This window comes from Rhipicephalus sanguineus, chromosome 11 (assembly GCF_013339695.2).
Source record: "Rhipicephalus sanguineus isolate Rsan-2018 chromosome 11, BIME_Rsan_1.4, whole genome shotgun sequence".
Lineage (NCBI taxonomy): Eukaryota > Metazoa > Arthropoda > Arachnida > Ixodida > Ixodidae > Rhipicephalus > Rhipicephalus sanguineus.
Window position 1 is genome coordinate 104755399 of NC_051186.1, and position 23154 is coordinate 104778552.

Genomic DNA, 23154 nt, shown 5'->3' on the forward strand with positions numbered 1-23154 from the left:
TCTATTTGCCAGTATCCACTTTTAAGGTCCATTGACGAGAAGTAGCGCGCATGCCGTAGCCTGTCCAAAGAGTCGTCGATCCGTGGCAGCGGATAAACATCTTTCTTCGTAACGTTGTTGAGCTTACGATAATCAATGCAGAAACGCAAGCTACCATCTTTCTTTTTCACGAGTACCACCGGTGATGCCCAGGGGCTTTTTGATGGTTGGATCACATCATCCTCTAGCATCTTCTTGACCTGCTGCTGTATGACCTCACGTTCTTTCTGAGCGACGCGATATGGGTTCTGTCGGATGGGTCTTGCTGTCTCTTCCGTGATTATACGGTGTTTAGTCAGCGGCGTTTGACCCACTCGTGACGTCGAGGAAAAGCAGTCCTTGAACCGGCCAAGAAGTTCCATAAGACGACATCTTTCAGTGGGCGTTAACCTTGGGCCGATGTCGACATCTGGTGCCTGCGGTGCTGTACGAGCCGTTGCTTCCCCTTGCATAGCAAGGCAGTCGTAAGAGTAGTCGAGTTCCTCGAGGTATGCCACAGCAGTGCCTTTACCAATGTGCCGGCGCTCGTTCGTAAAATTGGTAAGTAGCACCTCCGTACGGCCATCAACTAAGCTGACGATGCCGCGAGCGATGGCAACACCTTGACGGAAGAGAAGGGCAGTTACACGTTCGGCTATGGCGTCTTCATTACACTGCACGCTGCAACTGACGGAAACAAGACTACATGACAGCGGCGGCACGCAGACGTCTTCGTCTACCACACGTAACGCCCTGGGATCTTGGTCTGCGTCCGAGGTCACGGGATTGTCAGATGCAAATGTTATTACGCCTTCACGTATGTTGACAACGGCGCCGTACTCCCTTAAGAAGTCCATTCCTAGTATCAGAGGTTTGCAGCACTCCGGTAGGATCACGAATGAGGCTACAAAAGCTCTATTCCCGATCGTGAGTCTTGCTGTACATTTGCCTGAAGGCGTCATTACCTGGCCTCCAGCATTTCGAATATAAGGGCCCGTCCATTCCGTTCTGACTTTCTTGAGTTCGCCTGCCAGTCGCTCACTTATAATAGAAAAGTCTGCGCCAGTGTCGACTAAGGCCGTCACTTCAAGCCCATCAATTGTCACGGTGAGGTCGGCAGTCACAGTTTTCTCGGCGTAATCTTCTTGTTCGTCGTTCTCACGTTTCGGCAACAATGGGGGATTTTCGGCAATTCGAGGACCTGCAACCTTCCCCCCAGAGGTCGCTGCTTTCAGTTTCCCCGCCGTGGGCTGGGAGACCGACCTCTAACGGCGTCAGCAAAACTACGGCGGCTCGGTGAAGCAAAACGAGCCGGGGATGGCGAGCGTGTCCGGAAGGTAGCGGAGCTCTCCTGCCGGCCAGCCAGGTCGTCGTCGATGGGGGCGCGGCTTTCACAAAACTGTCGGCGCGTAGCAGCAGGTGCACTTCCGCGGTACCCAGCTGGACGATGGGGGCAAAAACGGTAAATGTGCCCTGGCTCTCCACAATTGTAGCACAGTGGCCGACGATCCGCAGTGCGCCATATATCCGTCTTACGCAGTTGAGGTCGCCTTATGGGATCCTGCTGGGCCCAGGCTGCAACAGGTGGCGGTTGGCGGTACTGCGGCGCGGGCATGGGCAACGGTCGACGAACCGCGTCTGCATAGCTGTATGCGTCCGGCTGGTACGATGGTTCTGGAGCCAATGGACGACGTACAGCGTCGCCGTAGGTATATGCGTTGGGCTGGTACGACGCATCAGGGTATGGCTCGGGAGAGGCAAACGCTTGCCGAAGTTCCTGGCGGACGACTTCAGCGACGGATGCAACCGTGAACTCCTGCTGCTGCGGCGATTGCGACGGCGATGTGCACCTTGCGTTCTCCTTTGCAATCTCCTCGCGCACGATCTGTCGAATGAGTAAGCGTAGAGAACACTCGTCGGTCGCAGTGAGTGCTGCGGCACCTGCAGGTGCACCGGTGGCTCGGCGATCGCATTGATGGTACCGTTGCTGCAGCGCCCGCTCTATTGCGGTGGCTTCCCTGATAAACTCGTCGACTGTTGTCGGCGGATTGCGCACGAGACCAACAAACAGCTGGTTCTTTGACACCTCTCATGAGATGGCTTAGCTTCTTAGCCTCGGACATGTTGGGGTCAGCGCGGTGGAACAAACGCACCATATCCTCGGCAAACATGGCGACGCCTTCATGTAGCTGTTGGATGCGTGACTCAAGAAGGCGTTGTGCGTTTTCACGTCGGTCTGTGTTGCCGAAGGTATCGCGTAACCGACGGCAAAACTCGTCCCATGTTGTCAGAGTTGCCTCGCGGTTTATGAACCACGTCTTCGCACCGTCTTCAAGGGCAAAGTATACGTGGAAGAGCTTCTCGTCGGGGCTCCAGTGGTTCGACTTCGCTACCCGTTCAAACTCCTCAAGCCAGTCTTCCGCATCTTCGTTCGGGCGGCCGTGAAATGGTTCGGGAATCCGAAGATTCTGGACCGTTACCTGCGTAGGGCTCCTTGAAAACGCCATTTCTTGAGCAGGGGTGGCTGTCGGCAGCGGGGGTCCTTGTAAAAGGCCAAATTCTGGTCTCAGACCTTGCAGGCGACGGCTTGAGCGGTGTACAGGCGTCTCCACGCGTGGCGGTCTCGTGGGGCTAGATGCAGGGCTGCTCACAGGAGTACCGATCATGAGGCGATGGTACCCAGCTCCTCCACCAGTGTCGCGGGTTATAAAACACGGGGGCTTTATTTAGAAAGGCGTACGGCGTGTCGTACTCCAAGATAGCGCTGAAGGCGTGCAGCCGCCAAGAACGTCTTCTTTTTCAGTCTTTTCCGCTGCGCCTCTCGAGCGCACCGGTTGTCTTCTTTGTCGTCGCCAGCGTACTGACAGACACAAATATGGACGCGGCAATATTGACGTAGTTAGCTGTGACGTAGTTAGCATGTGACACGAAAGCTTTCGCTTTGACGGAGAGGGCGTGATCCAGTTTAAGGGGATGCGACACCCACATTCAGCGATCTCTTTCTGTGCTGCTTGTTACTTGGCAGCGCCTATGCCTCGCTCAAGACATGCTTAGTTATGAGTGAGCCCTCTATAATTATAACAGCGGTGATGAATCCACCCAGGCAGTAACCGAAGAAAAAGAAAGCCTGCTCTTTCATTCATTAGGGAAGGAACATGTATGTTTACTTTATGTTTATGTAGTTCACAAACATTTCCACTTCGCATAGGTATTGAAGTATGTAAGCAATGAAATTAAGTATAAAGTATCAAATTACGCAAAAAATGAAACAATAGTTACAATATTCGGCATAAAAGCAGTTCAAAGTAAATACAGTTACTGCAATCAGTACAGAATAATGCATGATCATTGCAAACAGTCATTTTCCTTTGAAATCGAATACACCTTTAAGTGTGGAAAGCCTGTGGTCCCCATCAAATGCTTAGCTTTAACCTGTTCCCAAGTGTTTTCACAAACATGGAGGAAGCCTCTGGTTTGCTGTTTGAATAAGCGGCATTGTAGGCTGGGGCAGCTGAGGGACACATTGCTGTTTGCCAAACAAAGCACTTGTACATGGGCATAACGTATATGTCAAAGCAACATACTAAGTACTAGTGTCACAGGTAGATGAACTAGAGTGAGTATGTCTACTTACTACGTTTAGTCAAAGGGGTTACCTGCAGTGCACCACCAGCATGAATTATGGATGGTTAATGGTGTGGTGTCAAAATTCTGAATCTTCAACAGCACCACTACACTTCTGAAGACAGCTAGTTTGAACATGCAACTTTGTGGCAGTTTGGCAGCGTAAAGCACAGTAACATCAGTGGAAAGAAACCTGTTGGTTTCTGCTTCTGGATTTATTCAATGGGATAGTCTTTCTGACATTGCATTCGACTTGTGCAATGGGGGGGATTGTACTATCGTGATGAAAAGAAATGTGAACAGAGGAAAGCATGGCTTTCGGCACACTCAGCGTAGCCTAGTGCTGGTTGTCTAGTCCGAGAATATGGTGTCCAACTCCAACATGCCTTGGCTGTCGCTAGGCAAATACATGCTGTCCATTGGCATCACCGTTGCGCTAGAACCTCGTTCCGGCTGGTTCTAGGCATAACTGGCAGGCGATAGGCACACGTGGTGCGATAGTACCAGCCAGAACAAGATTCTAGCACTGTGCTGATGCTGACTGGAAGTACAGCCGTCAGCACCTTTAACTTGAACACTCCGACGCGAGGCCTCGGCTCGCTTGGACGGAGGGCAGTGCCGCCAAGCGTTGAAAATGATAGGCTTGCTCCAGTTAACGATAGCTGGAGCGCGCGTCGGTTTCACTAGTAAATTACTGTTTCCAGTCTGCCTGACCAGCGGGTCGAATGCCCTCACTTGGCATCCCGTTTTCTCCACGTTTCGCTCGTGGTTGCGTTATCGCGCACACCCTTGGCGTTCGTTGTCGTATACTTATCTCGACAATGAACCATTGCGTGCCGCAGCTTACGCACCTTTTGAGTTTGAATTCGCAGCTGCTGCTCAAAAGAAATCGCATGTATAAAAAGCAGAGCAAACGCACGTTCATGGCGTTTGTAAAAGTTGCACAACTGCGTTTTATACATATGATTTTAGATATGTGATTTCTTTTGAGCGGCAGCTGTGAATTCAAACTCGAAAGGTGCGTAAGCTGTCGCACGCACTGGTTCATTGTTGAGATAAGTATACGACAACGAACGCCAAGGGCGTGCGCGATAACGCAGCCACGAGCGAAACGTGGCGAAAACGGGATGCCAAGTGAGTGCATTCGACCCGCTGCTCAGGCAGACCGGAAACAGAAATTTACTAGTGAAACCGACGCGCGCTCCATCTATCGTTAACTGCAGCAAGCATATGATTTTCAATGCTTGGCGGTGCTGACCTCAGTCCATGTGAGCCGAGGCCACGCGTCGGAGCGTTTGAGTTAAAGGTGCTGACGGCTGTACCTAGTGATAGCTAAAACATGTCAGAGTTGGACACGTATTCTTGGACTAGCCAGCCAGTGCTAGGCTGCACGTGCTGACTGGGCCAAAAGCCACGCTTTCCACTGTTTGTTTCTTCTCATTGTGACAGTACTATCAGCGTCGAATGAAACCCGAACAGCGGCAAGCCTTCGTACTGACTGGTATAGTGCACGCCATCCAGTTATCACCATGGACAGGCGCGCATATGCACAGTGCGGTCAAACCGGATGCGTGCACCTGTCAATGGTGATTACAGGACGGTGTGCACTGTACCAGTGCAAAGGCTTGCTGCTGTTCGGGTTTCATTTGACGCCGAGTGTACATTGATACATGTAGTAGAGTTCCTTACCCACATATCTCTAGTGTAAGAGTCAGGTTATTTGGGTGTGTAAGCTTTCTATGCTGCAGGCACCACTATTCGGTTCTATTTTGTTTCCATGCAAGCACTGCCAAATGAGCCGAGCCTGCACTTGATGGTCTGTGTTTATGTGGCTGCCCAGCGTATGTTAAGGCTTCCATCTTGTAGGGCACATTAATTGACAAAGCTTTTAAGCTTTGTGACATCTGCTGCAGTGGCTTAGCATTTAGGGCATTGCGCTGCTAAGCTCAAGGTTTGATTCCCAGACATGGTGGCCACATTTCATTGGGGGCAAAGTGCATTTTGTTGAGGGCAGGCGCCCATGTGCTTATGTTAAGGTGCATGTCAGAGAGCCCCCGATGACCAAAATTGATCTGGAGCCCTCCACTACAGTGTGCCTCATAATGATAACATGGTTTTGGTGCTTAATACCCCATAATTGAATTAAAAGTTGGGCTTTGTGAAGCAGTAAGCAAGGCACAAGTGCCAGAGGCCCCCACACCACATGGTAGCACGAAATCATTAGCGCATGCCTTGCAACAACATGATGGGGCGTGGTGAAAAGCACTGGAGTGCACCACCACTTGTGGAGACAAAATTAGGGTGACAGTTTTGGTAGACACCTACTAAATATAGCAAGCCATCAGAGGGTCCCTGAAACGGTTTCTTTAAATTGCATAAGCTGTTAGGCTACAATCAGAGTCAACCATTTGCACTAGAATTCAAGCAAAGCACCCTGTATGAAGCAACTATTTTAACAGTTAACCCCCTCCTAAGTTTAGCTTTTTCTCCTCCTTGCAGACTGATCATGGCCAAGCTCTGCTTTCTGTGATACTGCGCCAGTGTGCTTTAGATCAGAAAGGTCATGCACCACGCTTTTCTAGTTGATGTCCATGCCACCAGGTGCCACTACAAGCTCAGCTGCTTACATTTTCTTCTCTGGCACGAGCGATGAGAAAGCCAGTGAGAATGGTGAATGCTTAGGATCCAATCAGTGACATACCAAAAATGGGGGCAGCTGACAACTTGGTGTGGTGACGTCTTGTGATCTGTTGTGACGGTGCATGTTTAAACTCTTTACAAGAAAACTACTCACTTTGTGCAGAGTGTTTAACTTGGTCTGTTAATGATCCACGGGACCTACACTAACATCTCAGTTGGTTTGTAAAATATTGAGGGAACTGTGTCAGGGTCTCTTCAAAGCAAAAAGATCTGGTTTAACATTTGTAACGTGCGTACCAATAGGCAGTAAGATACAAACTTCAGTTGCTGTCATGCCCCCAAGCTTTCATTGGCAATTGCCAAGTTTTCTACCACTGAGCAAGAAGGTTTATAATGTCAAGTGTTCCTGACCAATATAACCTTAATAAGCGTGCAGACTTGAGCTCGTTGGTACATATTCATAGTAAAAAACAGCGCGAAAACACAAGGACGAGACAGATGAAACAGGACAGCGCTAGTCCTGTTTCATTGTCTCGTCCTTGTGTTTTCACGCTGTTTTTTACTATCAATATAACCTTGCTATAGCCATATTACATATTTCTCAAGAATTGACATTTAAGCTAGCTTGGTCTGGTTGAACACCTTGAATGTGCAGCGCAAAAAACGAGAACACAAGGCAGGAGGAAACACAACAGCGCTGCCCTGTGTTCCTTCCTTTCTTGTGCTCTCATTGTTTGTGCTGCCCATTCGAGACGTTTTATATGTTGCTGGCAATAGGGTGTACCAATTCCTGTACAAAAGGACATTGTTTGCATAGCATGCATCATGTTACTGAGGTCCCCCTCAAGTACAGTGTGGTCGTATCAATCTGTTTTCGAGCTCAGTGCAGTGCTTACGGAGTGTGTACGTATATTTTAATTGCACATGTGTAGCTTGGGTGTGGTACTCACTGATGTTTTGTTCAACTTTGTTCAGCAAATTTAGTGTCACGCTCGAAGCAAGCATCAAGGGGACCGTAAAATTGATGAGCGGCACGTTCTGCGCTGTGTACGTGCAGGTAAATTGGTGGCTTCAGCATTCTCTTGCATGCCAAGTTTGCAGCACGAGTGTTTTGCTAGCAGGATTGGCATTGTCATTTTTTTTACCACGTTAGGTTAGTAGAAGTCGTGCACCCGCAGTTTTGTGGTCCGTGGGAAAGAGTTTTTTTTGAAAAATGCACGATATTCACCGCACGTTTTCGTCGATGGCTTATCCTCAGTCTTTCCGTGTACAATACTGGACGACATGTATTGTGCATGCCAGGAGCATAAGCCAGTGATGTACACTATGTGCATATGGATATCAGGTTGTGTTTCTGACTTTTCAGATTGTGGTATCTCACTGTACAGAGGGTGTTTTGGCACTCTTTGTCTTTATAGTCGATCATGCATACTTGCCAACTCTCCCGAGTTGTCCGGGAGACTCCCGAATTGGGACCTGATCTCCCGATTGTACAAATGTCATCTCGAATCTCCCGAAAAGTGACCACCACAGCAGAGGCGGTTTTTTCTCTCTTTTTTTTTTTTAAATCATGTGTGTACGTCAGCCTTTCCTGCTGTGGCGGTGCTGCGGAAGAGCACTCGCCACCACACTTCTATTTCACTGTAACCATATCGTAGAGTACCGCTGAGTACATTCTAGGCACTGCACATCTGCGCGAAGGCTGGCTGCGAGAAGCGCTCGCCACCATACCGAAAGAAGGTGAGGGAAATGGTACAGTCTCAACGGAAAAAGATTGCCAAAAGTGCACGGCGGCCAGAGCCGCGGCGCTGCACGAGCGCTCCGATAATAAGACTGTCGAGCACATTCCATTTTCCAAAGGAGCGGTGGCTGGCAGACCGGCGGTAAGTAAGCGGCCCCCATTGTGCTTTGCACTCTCGATATCGGCGTGCTTGGGAGAAACAGCGCCACGTGTCGCAATCTTGCTGCTCCGGCCACCGTTCAGTTCATTTCCATCAATCGTTTCCGTTAAGCCTAGCCAGAACTTTCGCGTCTCCATCTTGGCCCCCGCATTTTGTACGCTACGCCGTCTGCCGTGGGGGTTGCGTGTTTCCATAGCTCAGTTGGAAGGTCGATGATGGCATCAAAATCAAAGTACTTGCAAGTGTTTCTGGACTCATACACAGCTGGGTTTCCGTGCTTTGTGACTTCGCGGAAAGGTGACAAGTACGGATTCTATACCACGTGCGCCTGTGAACTGCCTTGGTGCCTTCACAAGTAAAGAAGTTTGGTTCAAGCAGCTGAAAACAAACATCCTTATTCCTTTCCGATGTCAGTCTCCAGTCTCAGTAATTTCCGCTACGCAAAAAGAAAAAAAAAAACACTCCCCCCCCCTCCCCGCTGCGGTCTCTTGAATTTTCATGCTGTGAGGTTGGCAGGTATGGATCATGTTTTGTCTGTTTATTTAGTTGTGTACATTATGAACATCATCGGTGAAATCTGCACTTTGCTGAAGAACGCCAAGGGTAAGATATTAGTGCAACTGCTTGGACAGCTTCTGCTGTGCATCACATGCACAAGAAAGAAAAGAGAAAAAATTAAAGGCTTGGTTTTACAGTGAAGCCGCATATGGCTAGGAGAAACCAGAGTTCATCCATCCTGTGTATACAGAAAAACTCCTAGCACGTATGTTCCGCAGAAATTGGGCAAGCTCCACTATCACTGGTCAGCTAAAAGTGAAGAAGGAAACGCACGGGAGGATTTCTGGACAGGCGTAACCAATAATTGAGGAAGACTTTAATGAATCGTCGGGATCAATCCAGTGATAAACACCAAACCTGCACGTTTCAGCTTCAATGGTTAGCCATCTGTATGGAGTGCTTGTGTGGTGATTTTAATAACTGGAACCATACAATGCCAATAGACAACAAAGCTGAGGAAATCGCGGGGCAAAGTGTACGTTCTTTTTATTTATTTATTTATTTATTTATTTATTTATAAGTACTGCAGTCTAAGTTAGACCATGGCAGAGTGGTATGTGTACACAAGAAAGGTGAATTTGGGCAGAAGAGAAGAACTAACGATGGCAAGGCAGTTTGAACAGGGTATAGAACACTTCAGATGAAATGCTCTTCAAATGATACCAAAGAGTTTTGGTTCACAGCTTTGTTAGACAGGTTATTCCAATCGTTTATTGTGCGAGGAAAGAAAGAATATTTAAAGAAATTGATGGTTTAGATTAAAGGAGTCCTGACACAAAAATTTTCGCCCCGCATTTTTTTGCTGCAATGTGTTGCTGGGGGCCTGTTAGTCATAACACGGCACATCGTTTGCTGCAGGGCGTGACAGATAATTAATTACAAGCTCCTCATTACCGACACAGCCTCAGTTTCGGTTTGACAGAGCTCCAAAAGCGACAAGCCGCCGGGTGCAACTATCACCACCTAGCGAGTGAAACGCTCGGTCACGTGAGCACGCAGAAGAGTGACGCATTTCCGCGCGGTCTGTCGTCGTCGGGCTCATCGTCGTCTGATGGCGACGATTTTCTTGCGGCGGGTATGGAAAAAATTTTCGACGTGGCGAATCACTTCAGGTTTGACCCGCTGGCGAGGAGCGATTCGTCGGGAAGCGCGTCAAAACAGAAGTGGCGGCTACGACGTCATCATAACTTGTACCGGCTGCAACGGTTACGTAGGGGAAGTAGGGGGGTCACCTCGGGTCACCTCCGAGGGTGTCAGTGCACTAGGTGCGGCCTATAATGCGGGATCGCGCTCGCGAACTTCAAAATTCATATAAAATACCTTCCAAGCTTTATCGCTGTCGATATTTTGCAGATGGTACACGCACGTACACGGGAATCGATCCAGCAGGCTATCTCAGCTGCGAAATTGTGTGTCAGTACCCCTTTAATGTCAGTTTCTATAGTTGCGTAACCTCTAGGTGCAATCAAGATATGGGATGTGTTAGCTTTGTAACGACCATTTACCAACTTATAAAGGAACTTAAGCGTACAGACGCGGTTTCTTGTAGTAACTGGTGGGAAGTTGCCTTTTTTTTATCACTTCGGTAATAGAGCTGCAACCATATGAGTTGTAAATGATTTGAAGTGTGTAACTTGAGAAAAATAAAAAAAGGTAAACAAAAATATAGACGAAGAGGCAGCTGTTGCAGCCATCATATCGTACGCTTTTACGGGTACTTATGCACATGTACAGGATCTCTGGGAGTGTTGGATGGTGCCACTCGCCACCTTCTAGCCAGTGGTGTTGCTGTCTAACACTCCTTTGCTTTCTGGGCAGGATTGAATAGTTTCTATAACATCACATGATTCCCGTTCTTAGAGAACATTAGGGGTGTTTTATGACCACGCTGGCTGCATACGTTTTGCACAAAATGAAGGACTGCAGGTTTCTTTATGGCTTTTGCACGGTTAAGCCTGATATATCTAGCTATCCAATAATTCGTGCGAGTTCTTTGACATGCGCTTATTGCAGTCAGAGGCAATTATGGTGAAGTCGGATACAATGGTTGTGTTCGTTATATCTGCCCAATGCATTCTGCGGGAAGTAAACAGGGTTTTTGGAAACATTTTTCTCAGGTTCACCTAGAAAGCAATATTTTCCCTGGTATACATGAGAAAAAAAAATTAGTGAGGGCATCAAATTCTATCATGTACAACTGTAATAAGCACGAAATGTGAATTAGAAGATTTGTGAATTGTGAAGATTCATTTCTTGGAAGAAGAGTACATTTGGAAGCCCTTACAAACATTTTGGTGAGAAATGAGAGGTCACTGTATGCTTGATACTGGCGCTGGCTGGTTAGTGCCCGTTAACTACTGCATTATATGTCGACTTGTGCTGGATAATGTTTGCTTAATGCTCGCTATCATTTGCTAATGGCTGGTGCATGGCATGAGTAGATGATGGTTTGCACACACGCCAATTTCTCCTTAGGGAGATTCGCCGCACTTCTTTATAGCTGACTGTATTAAGTCTGTCAAAAAGACGCGAAGTGGATTCCTGACAGCGTTTGCACCTTTTCCTTCCAGAACTTGTCTGAGCAGCAAGGTAGTGGCATGGATGTTGATCTCGCTCGCAGACAGCTTCAGATGGGCGAGACTTTGTTTTACAAGGCTCTGGAAAGCATTGTTGCTGAAATGAAGCACCAAAAGCCAGACACTGATCTTTCCGTAAGTGTGTTCCCGTGCTTTGACCTCAAGTAGCGCTTCTTTGTTGAGTTATGGTGGCCTCCGCGGGGAATCGCATAGAATGTGGAATTCAATTTTTTTTTTCTAACCTGTGCACCGATGTTCATTCTTGCTACAAAGTTCAAAAGGCCATTGGTGGAAGCATCTAGAAATGTAGCATGACTACAAGAATTAGATAATTGGTTTGGGGGGTAATTACACTGCTATAAAATCTACGACAAGTTGTTCTTACACTCCTGCTCACTTTAAATGGAGTCCACAGAACCTTCGAATCAAGTTATGTAAATATCACCCACTTATTGACAGTCGATTATAATGCCTGTTCAAAGGGGGTTGATATTCTGTTGCCATTGGTGATGGTAAGGAACTCAAACTGCAATGAGCTGAAATCGTGCCAACATCGCCTGAAGTACTAAAGCTGAAAAAGTGATGTGTTTTAGTCAGCCATAGCTTCATTGCATTTAATTTGTCCACGATTGTACGTTGTACATTGATAACAAAACTAGACATGCAATAAAAACACAGCCATGACAGTAAACAGTGCACGCACAGCGCATAAATTTATGCTGACAAAATGGGTGCACACTTTTCCTTCAGACTAACTTTTAAGAGTAAATGATTTCATTAAAGTATTATAATGACCTCTGAAAGCCCACATATAATGATTACATTTGTACGTGCATCTTGTATAAACTTGTCTTTTTTTTCTCACGTTAAAGGTGTACCTCGGCAAGAGTGCTTTTCAGCAGTCTCTGTTTGCATGCTGCTTGGAGATTGTGATGTTCTGCTACAACTCACAACGGTAACATTACCACCTTATTTTCATTGTCTTTTATTTGCAAAACAGAGGAGTGTTGGTTTATGCAGTTGTTTTTGATGGCTTAAGACTTAAAGCTAATAAAAAGGGTGAACTGAGCAAGTTCGTGTTGATTCATGTTGAGAAGATGACACTAGAACACTAGATAGACAGAGATGAAAGGAGAGAACACAATGTGAGCGCTCGTGATTTCATCTCTGTTGCATTTTAATGCTAAATTTTTTACATGATAACACGTGTGGTGTTCCCCTTTCAGATAACAAATACTGCAGCCAGTATGCTTCCCCGCATGTAGGTTTATTCTCTTCGCTATAAGTGTTCTTCACCGCATTGTACAGCCGTATTGCAGTGAAGCTTATGTCAGGAAATTAATCGCTATGGAGTGCAAGTGAAATCCTCTCTGCATGAGTCATCCGTATATTGAAAGCTCACAGTGCCCTTCAGATTCATTGTCCTGTTTCGCAGCCCCTGTCGAAATAGCGTTGTTTTGTATTAGAATTGTTGGGGTTTAACATCCCAAAACCACGATTTGACTGCGAGAGACGCCATAGTGGAGGGCTCCGGAAGTTTTGAACATCTGGTGTTCTTTAACGTGCGCCTAAATCTAAGTACACGGGCCTCAAGCATTTTCACCTTCATCGAAAATGCGGCCGCGGCGGCCAGGATTCGATCCCGCGACCTGCGGGTCAGCAGTCGAGCACTATAACCACTAGACCACCGCAGCAGGTAGCATTGTTTTGTGGGCATTGTTGTTCATGATAATGCAAGAAGTGGCTTCGGGCTGTTTAGGAGAAGCAAACTTTTAGGGGTGCAGTGCATTGCTGCATTTGGAGTTGAATGGGACTTAGGTACTGGTGTTGAGCTCCATCACTGGAAATTCTGGTGCTGCAGTCAACACGACAGGGATTACGATACACAACACGATAATATTAGGGATTTTGTGGGCACAGTTGCTGTGTCATTTGTTTCAAAACTAGGGGATTCAGCTGAGCAGGAATGGTTTAACAGCACCAGCGAAGCCTTGATAGTACTATGGTTGAAAGCCCGCCTACGATGTATAATGTGACATCAAAAATAATTCGGAAAAAAAAAATATTCTTGCGAAGGGTTATCACACGTCCTTAAGTGATGAAGTCTAAAAGAACTTGTTGTTGGGCTAGTTGGTAGATCATTTTCAAAAGTTAATTAGAGCGCAACCACACGACACATTCACACACCCACACACCCACAACCCAGACATCAACCACGCACCACGGTTGTGGGTGTGTGGGTGTGTGAATGTGTCGTGTGGTTGCGCTCTAATTAACTTTTGAAAATGATGAAGTCTGTATCGGGAAGTTACTTTCCAATTGCTGCAAAAGTTTTCACACAAGAATATTTGCTTTTGTCTTGTCAGATCTCTTATGCTGCAATCTAAATCCCACAGCACAGTTGAAATATGTGCATTCGGTACAGGTACCACATTTAGGATGAAAAAAAAAAAAGGACCGCGTCGCGGTAAATGGGACACGGGGAACATCACCATTTCCTGTGTGCTTTTTATCATGCTGCTTTCCTCATGTGTTGGGCATGAGGCTCTATGCCAAGGTTAAATTCAAGTGCACTGGCAATACATTGTGCTTCATTACTGTTCAATTAGTTTTTAGTTGTAGTGAACATTTCTTTAATAATTGCCTTGAGGGCACCGTTTTGCTCGTTTATGTGGGTCCTTCAAGGAGGCAGATGCAGCTTGCATGGGAAATTGTAATGTCCTGACAAATATAACTGAAAAAAATTCACCAGGGAACATTTCAGAAATTCAAAACGTCCTCTGCAATAAGTTTTTTGACATAGATCTGTGACCCGGGCATCAGTGTCGTTCCATACGGGGCACTTCTCGATCTTTTTCTTGCTCCATTTTGCTGCATATGTCACTTGCAAAGTGCCCACTGCTGTTGCAGTTCAACGCGTGCACAGTGCGTAAACTTGCTCGACCTTGCAGAGAATTTCCGTGGATCTTGGAGGTGTTCAATCTGAAGCCCTACCATTTCTACAAGATTACCGAGCCTCTGATCCGTGCCGAGAAAGGCTTGTGGAGGGAAGTCATCAAACACCTCAATCAAGTGAGAAATAGCGACAACGTGCAATGAATCATTGTGTTATTCTTGCAACAGCGAGTCGGCGTCTTCGACAATTCTTAAAGTAGTTTCAACGTGGGAGTGTGAACTTAAGCAGCCAAGGCAGGAAGCTCAACCAGGTAGACCAACGGTGAGGGCCCAAGCATGGATGAGGTGATGTACGTAGAACGAAAAAGCACGTTTGATGCGTAGTTATCGGAGAGTGCTCTGAGGAGCTACACAAGAATGATTGGCAAGCTTCCATGTTGAAGTGGTGAGTATAATTGGGAAGTGTTATGTTGAGAAAGTGCACAGGCTATATGCCAGGTGTCCCAGCTAACTCGGACCAAGATTTTAAGAAAAACCGTGCGCTCTAGGAAGGTTCTACCTGTTGTCTATTAGTGGCAGTTGTGTTACATACAACCTGTATTTTTTCATGACTAAGTACTAAATGATTGATTAAAGGGACTCTAAAGGCAAATAACAATTTATGTCAGAGTGAAAGCTCAATGTATGACAACGTCTAAAATGGCAATATAATCAGCAGCAGTGCCCTACTTACCGAGCAATTAAGCTAAATGTATCACACGATGAGCACCACGAGCGGGATATTTTGGAAATGACCCCGCTGACGTGAGAGAGTCCGACTAATCACTTGTAGTCAAACTAGCAATAAAAAAAGAAGCTTCCGTGCATCAAGAGACGTAATAAAATGCTGCTTGTTCATTGGTGTTTGATTCATGGAAAAAAGAACCTCTTTGGCATTGCCATGGGGAGTGGCGCGCGTGGTTCAAATGTTCCGTTTTCGCCGAACTGCCCTCACGTGGTCACGTCTCAGTGGTAGTTTCGGTATCGCGTACTGCCGTATGTGTTTTGTGCACTCGTAAAGGTCGCTCTGACACAAAGTTCGACAAACTGCCGCATGCATGTGATGTTGCCGGATGCACGAATGGTGCACTGTGCCGCTCAGTAAAGGCGGGCAACGTTGGGCACGGCAGCAGTGACGTGAAAAAGATCGCTTTCAGGCAGCTGATTCGAAGTGCACTAACGCCACACGGACCACTAAAACGTGATTTTATTACGAATTAAGCACTTCCTTGGCACAAAAGTAGCACTGCGAGGTTTCTGGACCGCTATTTCAACAATCAACATCGACTTAATATTTGCCTTTAGTGTCCCTTTAACTTTACTGAGCCAACTTTTTTATTCTTGCTCGAGTCGGTAAAATGATAACTTTATGTTGTAGGTTGCCTCGAAAAACCCCAGAATCGAGCATTTATTTTGTGCTGAAATCTGCCTGGTAGTTTTTTTCTGGAAAAAATAAACGCGCACAAAGCACACCAAATATGAAATAGGCGCGCACTCGCATGCCGCTGCTCAAGTGCTTCCAAGCATTCTTTAGTTGATAGAAGGCTGCGTCTCTCATCACCGCATTTTGCAGGGCTTCACAGTCGATGATGTACGTGTCAGTGGTGTGTTTTGATGCGCACCCATCAAATAGTGTGAAGCCCTGTACGATGAACAAACGCAGCCACGTATCATTCAAAGAGCGCTTGGAAGTGCTTGAGTAGCGGCCCGCTCGCCGTTGCATATTTGGCACGTTTCGCACGCTTTTGCTTTTTTCTAGGAAAAAAACTACCAGGCAGATTTGAGCGCAGAATAAATGCTTCATTGTGGGATTATTTGAGGCAACCTACAGCATAAAATTATTTTACCGATTCGAGCAAGAATAAAAAAGTTGGCTAATTAAAGTTAAATCATTATATAGTGCTTAGTCATGAAAGAAATGCAGGTTGTATGAACACACGACTACCACTAATAGACAAGGGGTAGAACTTTTCTAGGGCGCCATGGTTTTTTTTTAATATCTTTGGCAGAGTGAGCTGGGACACCCGTATATTAAAAGGTATGGGGAAGGCCTTGGTGGAAAGGGGGTCCTTCAACTGGCTGACATGTCACCTTTTCGGGCTGCTCGTGTCTTGACACGCAATATCTGGCTGGCGCTGACCGTTGCTTGTGCTCATGCATGGAGCGAGCGTATAAAAAGAGAGCAATCTCTGTGCTGTGCACAAACACAGCGTGAACACACATACACACATACATGCCCTTTTGAACATTTGATCCCGTCTGCGAATGGCGCTCTTCGGTGACTCTTATGTACCAGTACTACGTTGTGCTAGGCTTCAATTTTTTAATTCTGTAGGACTGCCAAATGAAGGCAGACTGTAACAGCAGTCACCGGGATGCACGGTCATGCTAAGTTTTAGTTTTGATGACAAGTTACACTCTAGAGGAAATCCGCAAGATAACACTGCATGAAGTCGCTTGTGTGTTTCATAGTCACCAAAGAAGGAAAAGATAAGAAAGAGGAGGTGGCGGGAAGAAAGGTAGACATATTCACTGAAATCTTGTATGCCACAGCTTTCATTGACTCATTGTGTGCTAGACGGAAGCACAGTTCTGTGCTGTAGCAAGCTCAGATGCTTGACTAAGCTATGATGGGCACAATTCTCCAGATGTACCTTGATGATTCAGAGGTTTATCTGGTACAGCCACTGGTGCAGCCTATATCTATCTGGTGCAGCCACTGACCCATTTTTCTAACATACCTGACAATTCAGACTCCTCTGTGGTGCTACCACATACCTCATAGCACTGGTGTATAAGGACATCCGAAATTTCAAATGCTCGAACTTTTTGCTGTCCACGACTTTATGATGTGATTGCAGATCTGAACAGACATTATATGAAGCCAGCAGTACCACCACGTTCATCCCACAGCTTTGCGCCGGTGCTCCTGCACGTTAATCCACTTACTTTTGTAGCAGTTCCCAAAAGTCACCTTAGCCGCAATGCATAGGTGCTGCGCAGTCAAGCACACACAACTTGTGCAGTGAAGCGCACCAAAAATAGAAAGGAACCATTGCCGTGGGACGTTGTAGTGTATGTGTTGCGTTATTATACATGCATGCACTCACTGTCCCTTGTCATAGTATGAGCACTGAGATGCCTACCGTAAAATGCCAAGCAAGCCCCCCCCCCCCTCCCCCCCCTTACAGTGAAGGATAATCTGACCAAACTTGGAGGGGGGGGGGGGCTTGCTCGGTCCCGGACTGAAATTCGAGATGGCGGCGAGAGAGTGTTTAAAAATAAAAATGCCCATCCATGTTTCTAATGAAATGCTTTGTTTATTTACTGTTTTTATTCCCCCTCGTCACTTTCCAACCATTGAAGCAACGACTGGTTTGACCAATACATGACCGGCCACGTGACAATGGAATTTCATTAACAACATTAGATACGCATTCAGTGTACTCATTCTTGCGGTTATGTTTACACAAGCGATGCTCGTCTTGAAAAAAAAAATGTAGCTGCAGTGGAGGAAGGGGCCGTTTGCTCGGTCACTGGCGCCTGTTTGAGATTTCCTGAAAATGGGAGAGGGGGGCGCTTGCTCGGCATTTTACAGTATGTAAGTGCACTTGCATGCCTTCTGAGCTATATTAGAGATGGCTGTGGCAATTTGAGCCCTTGAGGGTCGCAAGAAAGGTATGCATGAATGCATGCATTTATTAATTTTGTACGATTGTGTGGTCCCTGTAGAGTCTGAAAAATTCTATGTGGACTGTATATGTAAATTGCTAGCGCTTGATTGTAAAAACGTATCTGAGGTGTGCCATATTTTCTTGCTAATGACCTGCACAAAATATTAAAAACATTCTGAGCTAAAGTCGGGGCATGAGTAATACATGAATTTCAGTGAGCAAGTTGGCTTCACGGCGCTCCTTCATGGTAATGCAAGGAAGGCGGCTTCACAGCACCACTCAGGGATTTTTTTTGTTTTGTTTGATTTGTTTATTAATACTGTTAACCCTAGAAGGGTCGTTACAGAAACGGATCAACAATGTTTTTGTTTTTAGAGATTCTTAGTTTGTTCGTACACTTTACATGTTACCGGAGTACCGCACAGAATCTGCACATGCACGCACCCTTTAGGGAACTTAGACTTGCTTTCAGAGAACGTAAACTGCTTGCTGGATACGTTTTACATTTACGGCCTTATCTCGTGGATTCACGTCGTTTTAAGCTACTCGCGAGATTTGCTTTACGGAGACTCCAGCCACCGAGTCAGGACAAGCCAAAGTGCGAGCACCAATTGTGACCAGCCGGGTTACCGTAGCCCTAAACTTAAAAAGGCCGGATAGGTGGTGACATCTGGCGGGGCCGAGATGAACCAGGCAAGCACAAAATTGCTACTGCAGAAACGTGGTGCATTCTCTGCTGGTGTAAATTCCTTGCAGCGGCGTGTAATTCTGTGGCTACGAGAAATTTCTTTTTGCTTTTTCCTCATAACCCTAGGTGAAAACAGATAAACGTGAATACAATTATTGTTGCATGAATTGTCACAATTACGGGTGAGAAACAGCGCTAAAAAGACGGGACAAGAAAGGACACGAGACCCGTGTCTGTCCCGTCTTTTTAGCGCTCTTTCTCACCCGTAATCATGAACCAACCAGCCCAAATGCGTACCCTTCTACAATTGTCACAAGATGTCTATAGGACACCCATTTGTGTGTACTGGAATACCATACGTGCCAAAAACCGCTATTACGATTTTGCCACAGAAGTGAATCTTAAGTAAATATACATTAAATCCAGTTATCATCATGATTTAATGGTTTGCACAAATGTAAGCATAAACGTTTATGCAAATGCATAAACATTTACGTATGGGGAGCTAAAACTTTGCTGAAGCATGTGTTCCAATAACATGGTAAACACATTTCAGTATTCCAATAGCACAGTAACATGAAGAGATGTACGGATAAGCTGAAAACTTCTTTTTTTTTTCTCCTCAGTCTGTAGTTGGGGATGCAGGCTATACACAAGAGAAAATACAAAGGGTGCATGTCAACAACACCGTGTACCAAAGAAACCTGAGGCTTTTGACGTCGGCAGGTCATGAGCTCTGAGAGAAAGTCGCAGAAGTAGTCGACTACTTGCCTAGCTTCATGCAGCGACATCTCTTAAATCCCGGATGGGCTGACAGTAGGTGTGTTGTGCAGATTGAAGAGCAAATTCTGGAGTGTCACGCCTGGAAGGACGACTCGCCACTGTGGGACGTGATCAGCCGTGCTCAGCAGAATATACCCCAGTGCAAAGAGGTATGACTCTTGCGTACTGCTCTTCTTGATGCCATGATGCTTTAAAATAAGTTTAGCGCTAATTTGATTAACTAATTTGTTTATTACAAACAGCCTTTAGTGGCACACAGGTATTTTTGCAGGTGCTTAATGCTGCTGAGAAAGAAAGAACCATAGGCGGGTTTTCTGAAACGTACTATATATAACATTACGAAGTCAATGTAAGATTTCACTAAAATACTGAGAAACAGGACAAATGAACGAAAAATGTTCTCATGTAATAATGACACGTGTAATAAACGTACTTGAATCGCACCAGAAAAACTACAAAGTCCACCGAACCAAAGAAAAATGTCTGAAAAATTTTCAGCCATATATGGCAGTCCATGCCAGTTTGCGGCAACTTATTCCACATCGTAATTGCATGTGAGTAGATGGAACATTTAAGCTAATCATTGTAACAAAATTTGTAAACTTTCATAGCATAATATCAGTGATCAGATGCAGAGTGCAATAGAAGTATTAAAAAAAAAATTGAGGACATTCAACATTTCTCTTAAAGGGACACTAAAGGCAAATAACAATTTATGTCAGAGTGAAAGCCCAATGTATGACAACTTCTAAAACGGCAATATTATCAACAGCAGTGCTCTACTTACCGAGAAATTAAGCTAAATGTATCACATGATGAGCGCCACGGGTGGGACATTTTCGATGTGATCCCGATGACGTATGGAAGTCGGCCTACAAAAAATCGCTAGTAATCAAACTAGCAGCAGTAAAAAAAGAACTTTCCGAGCTTCAAAAGACGTAATAAAATGCTGTTTGTTCGTTTCCGCTTGATTCATGGAAAAAAGAACCTCCGTGGCGTTTCCATATGGGGAACGGCGCGCGTGGTTCAAAGGTTCCGTTTTCGCCGAACTGCGCCTCGCCTGGCGCCCTGCTTCGCTCACACGGTCGCGTCTCAGTGGTAGTTTCGGGATCGCGTACTGCCGCGTGTGTTTTGCGCGCTCGTGAAAGTCTCTCTGACCGAAAGTTCGACAAAATTCCGCATGCATGTGATATTGCCGGATGCCCGAATGGCGCAGAACGCCAGTGCTGCAGCAAGGATACCGGTGTGTCTTTTCACTGGGTGCCGCGGAATGAACCCTTACGCTCGAAGTGGCTTAGTGTCATGCCATTGCGCCAGTGTGCTGAACAGTCAAAACCTCTGCGTGTGTGCTCGCTGCGGGACTGCGAGACTGCGGCAAGCTTCGATGGCTTCGATGGCCGTTGTTGCTACTGTGGGTCCCGCTACTTCCGCTCTGCTGCTACTAGTGTCGGCGGCCGCGCAGTAAAAGCGGGCAACGTTGGGCACGGCAGCAGTGACGTATGAAAGTCGTATTTTCAGGCGGGAGATTTGAAGCGCGCTAACGCGATTCGGACCACTAAAAACGTGATTTTATTTCAAAATAAGCACTTCCTTGGCACAAAAGTAGCACTACGAAGTTTCTGGACCGCTATTTCAACAATCAACGTCGACTTAATATTTGCCTTTAGTGTCCCTTTAAGCTTTTCATATAAAGATAAAGCTCAGTCTAGTCTACAACTAACCTCATTAAAAGGGTTTCTATCACTAGTTTCTTGTAGAAGGTTCTATTGCAGTTAACATATTGCAATGATGTGGCTATCTGGCATGATGAGAATCACTTTGTCATTTTTTCCACGAGCTTATGATATCAAATTAAAGTGGCGAGTTGGGCTTGTTGGTACGTAATGCACGTCGTCGTTCGTGTTCCGTCCGTTGCGTGTTTTTTGCGTTGACTTACGATATCAGACTTGCTTTAACGTACTGAAATGTAGCTCTCCTGGAGAAAACGTGGCTCTCTTTTTTTTTTGTCTTATCAATCACATTTGAATTGAGCTCGATTACCCACTTCTGTTTTGCGATGAGCAAATAATTTCGTTTTGTCTTACTGGGAAACTGTGCTCCTGTTATGTAAAAACAAATATGTCTTCATGTAAAAAAAAAAGACCATTACGCTGCAGTTGTGACAGTCTAAAAGAAAGATTATGTTAAATTTGGTTTCACATCATTGAATGCTCTTTTGCTCTTCTCAGTTACTCTTCTCTGAATGTATATATGCTTGTTACTATATATGTGTAATTTTTACCTTACTGTTAAAATTGTTCTCATATATCCCCGCTGCTATTTTAATTCATTGTCTGGCTGTGTGTTTTTGCCAAATACTTTGTACTTCTACTTTTTTTTCTTTTTTTTTTCGTTATGCATTGTGAATTATGTCATATTCTTTATGTATCCCCACTCTCCTCTGTAATGCCCTTGGGCCCTAAGGGTACAATAAATAAATAAATAAGTAAGTAAATGAATGTCTCCTCTCCTGAAGTCCCTGCTTATCGTTACTAAGGTCAGATTTCTTCTCTAGGTCTTTCCTCAGTGGCGAATCGAAACATTCCAAGAATCCCTCAGAAATGAGGACAATGTGAATGGCGCACCTTCCATGGCACACCCATCACCGGGTCACTCAGGAAGTAACCAAGGCCACTTAGACACAAACAAAACGGGTAAGTGTTCACCAGAGTATTTGAGAATGCGTCTGTCAGGGCCATAGGACGAAGCCCGACGCAGACAAAATTTAAGTGGCGATGATTGCCAGCACAGAAGACACGTGTGTTAGCACGACTTCAATTGAGCTGTAAAAAAAAAACAAAAAAAGATTTCTTAAATGTGACACCCGCCACGGTGGTCCAGTGGTTAATGTGCTTGACTGCTGACTCGCAGGTTGTCATTTCTGATGGAGGCGAAAAGGCTAGAGGCCCGTGTACTTAGATTTAGGTGCACATTAAAACCCCAGGTCCTCAAAATTTCTGGAGCCCTCCACTACGGCGTCTCTCATAATCATATTGTGGTTTTGAGATGTTAAACCCCAACAATTATTATTATTCTTAAATGTGACAGTCAGGGTGACTTGACAGAGATGGTATAATATAGCGTGACCTAGTAATCTTGGAACAGTTTTTACTCTTTTTGCCACACTTTTATGTTATCTTCAACTTCATATCTTAATTTTCACATCTATCATTGATGTTTTAAATGTTCTAATCTCACACGTGCACCTGCGTGCATTGCTGCCTGGTTTCTTGTTTACTTGTGTTGCTTTGTAAAATAAATCGTTTGTTAAAAGTTAGCGCTGTGTCCACGTTGTACATCTGTGCCATGCTCCTTTTTGTGCGCTATAGGTGTTAATATGGAGTACCAACATTCCCAAGCTCACGTTCTTTCACTGGAATGAGCCAGCTAGCCCCTTGAGAGATGGTACCATTGCTGCAAGCCTGGTAGTGTGACATAATTGATGAAGTCGCCTCATGCTGTAAATATAATGGGCTAATGATTAATTTGCAAACCGTAGGATGTTTCACGAATGAGAAAGTTGCTGCTCATCTCAGCATATAGCATGAGGCATGTTGTGGGAGATAATGATGAAATCATGTCTACTCTTGGGTCTTCAGTCGTGGTTGTAAACTTTAATCCCCCAGTGTACCTTAATGCTGTGGGTGGTATGGACATTCACTGCATGTAGAAGTATAGGCTGCTAGACTGAGCAGTGCAGTGTTGTTAAGGCCCAAATA

General features: G+C 45.6%; 2 protein-coding genes across 2 annotated transcripts in view; one reads left to right on the plus strand and one right to left on the minus strand.

The window, feature by feature from the left end:
- Window positions 1-20682, minus strand: part of LOC119374527 (JNK1/MAPK8-associated membrane protein) — a 329511-nt gene extending 308829 nt beyond the window's left edge. Inside the window, exon 1 of the mRNA XM_049410788.1 lies at window positions 20679-20682. The gene's annotated coding sequence lies outside the window, so the exon portion shown is untranslated. The remainder of the gene's footprint in view (window positions 1-20678) is intronic.
- The window catches only part of LOC119373902 (retinoblastoma-like protein 1), a 41926-nt gene that overhangs the window by 4502 nt on the left and 14270 nt on the right, over window positions 1-23154 (plus strand). Inside the window, exons 2-7 of the mRNA XM_037643960.2 lie at window positions 7258-7339; window positions 11312-11452; window positions 12190-12272; window positions 14269-14389; window positions 19447-19545; window positions 21951-22089. Of these exons, the coding sequence (XP_037499888.1) occupies window positions 7258-7339; window positions 11312-11452; window positions 12190-12272; window positions 14269-14389; window positions 19447-19545; window positions 21951-22089 (665 nt within the window). The remainder of the gene's footprint in view (window positions 1-7257; window positions 7340-11311; window positions 11453-12189; window positions 12273-14268; window positions 14390-19446; window positions 19546-21950; window positions 22090-23154) is intronic.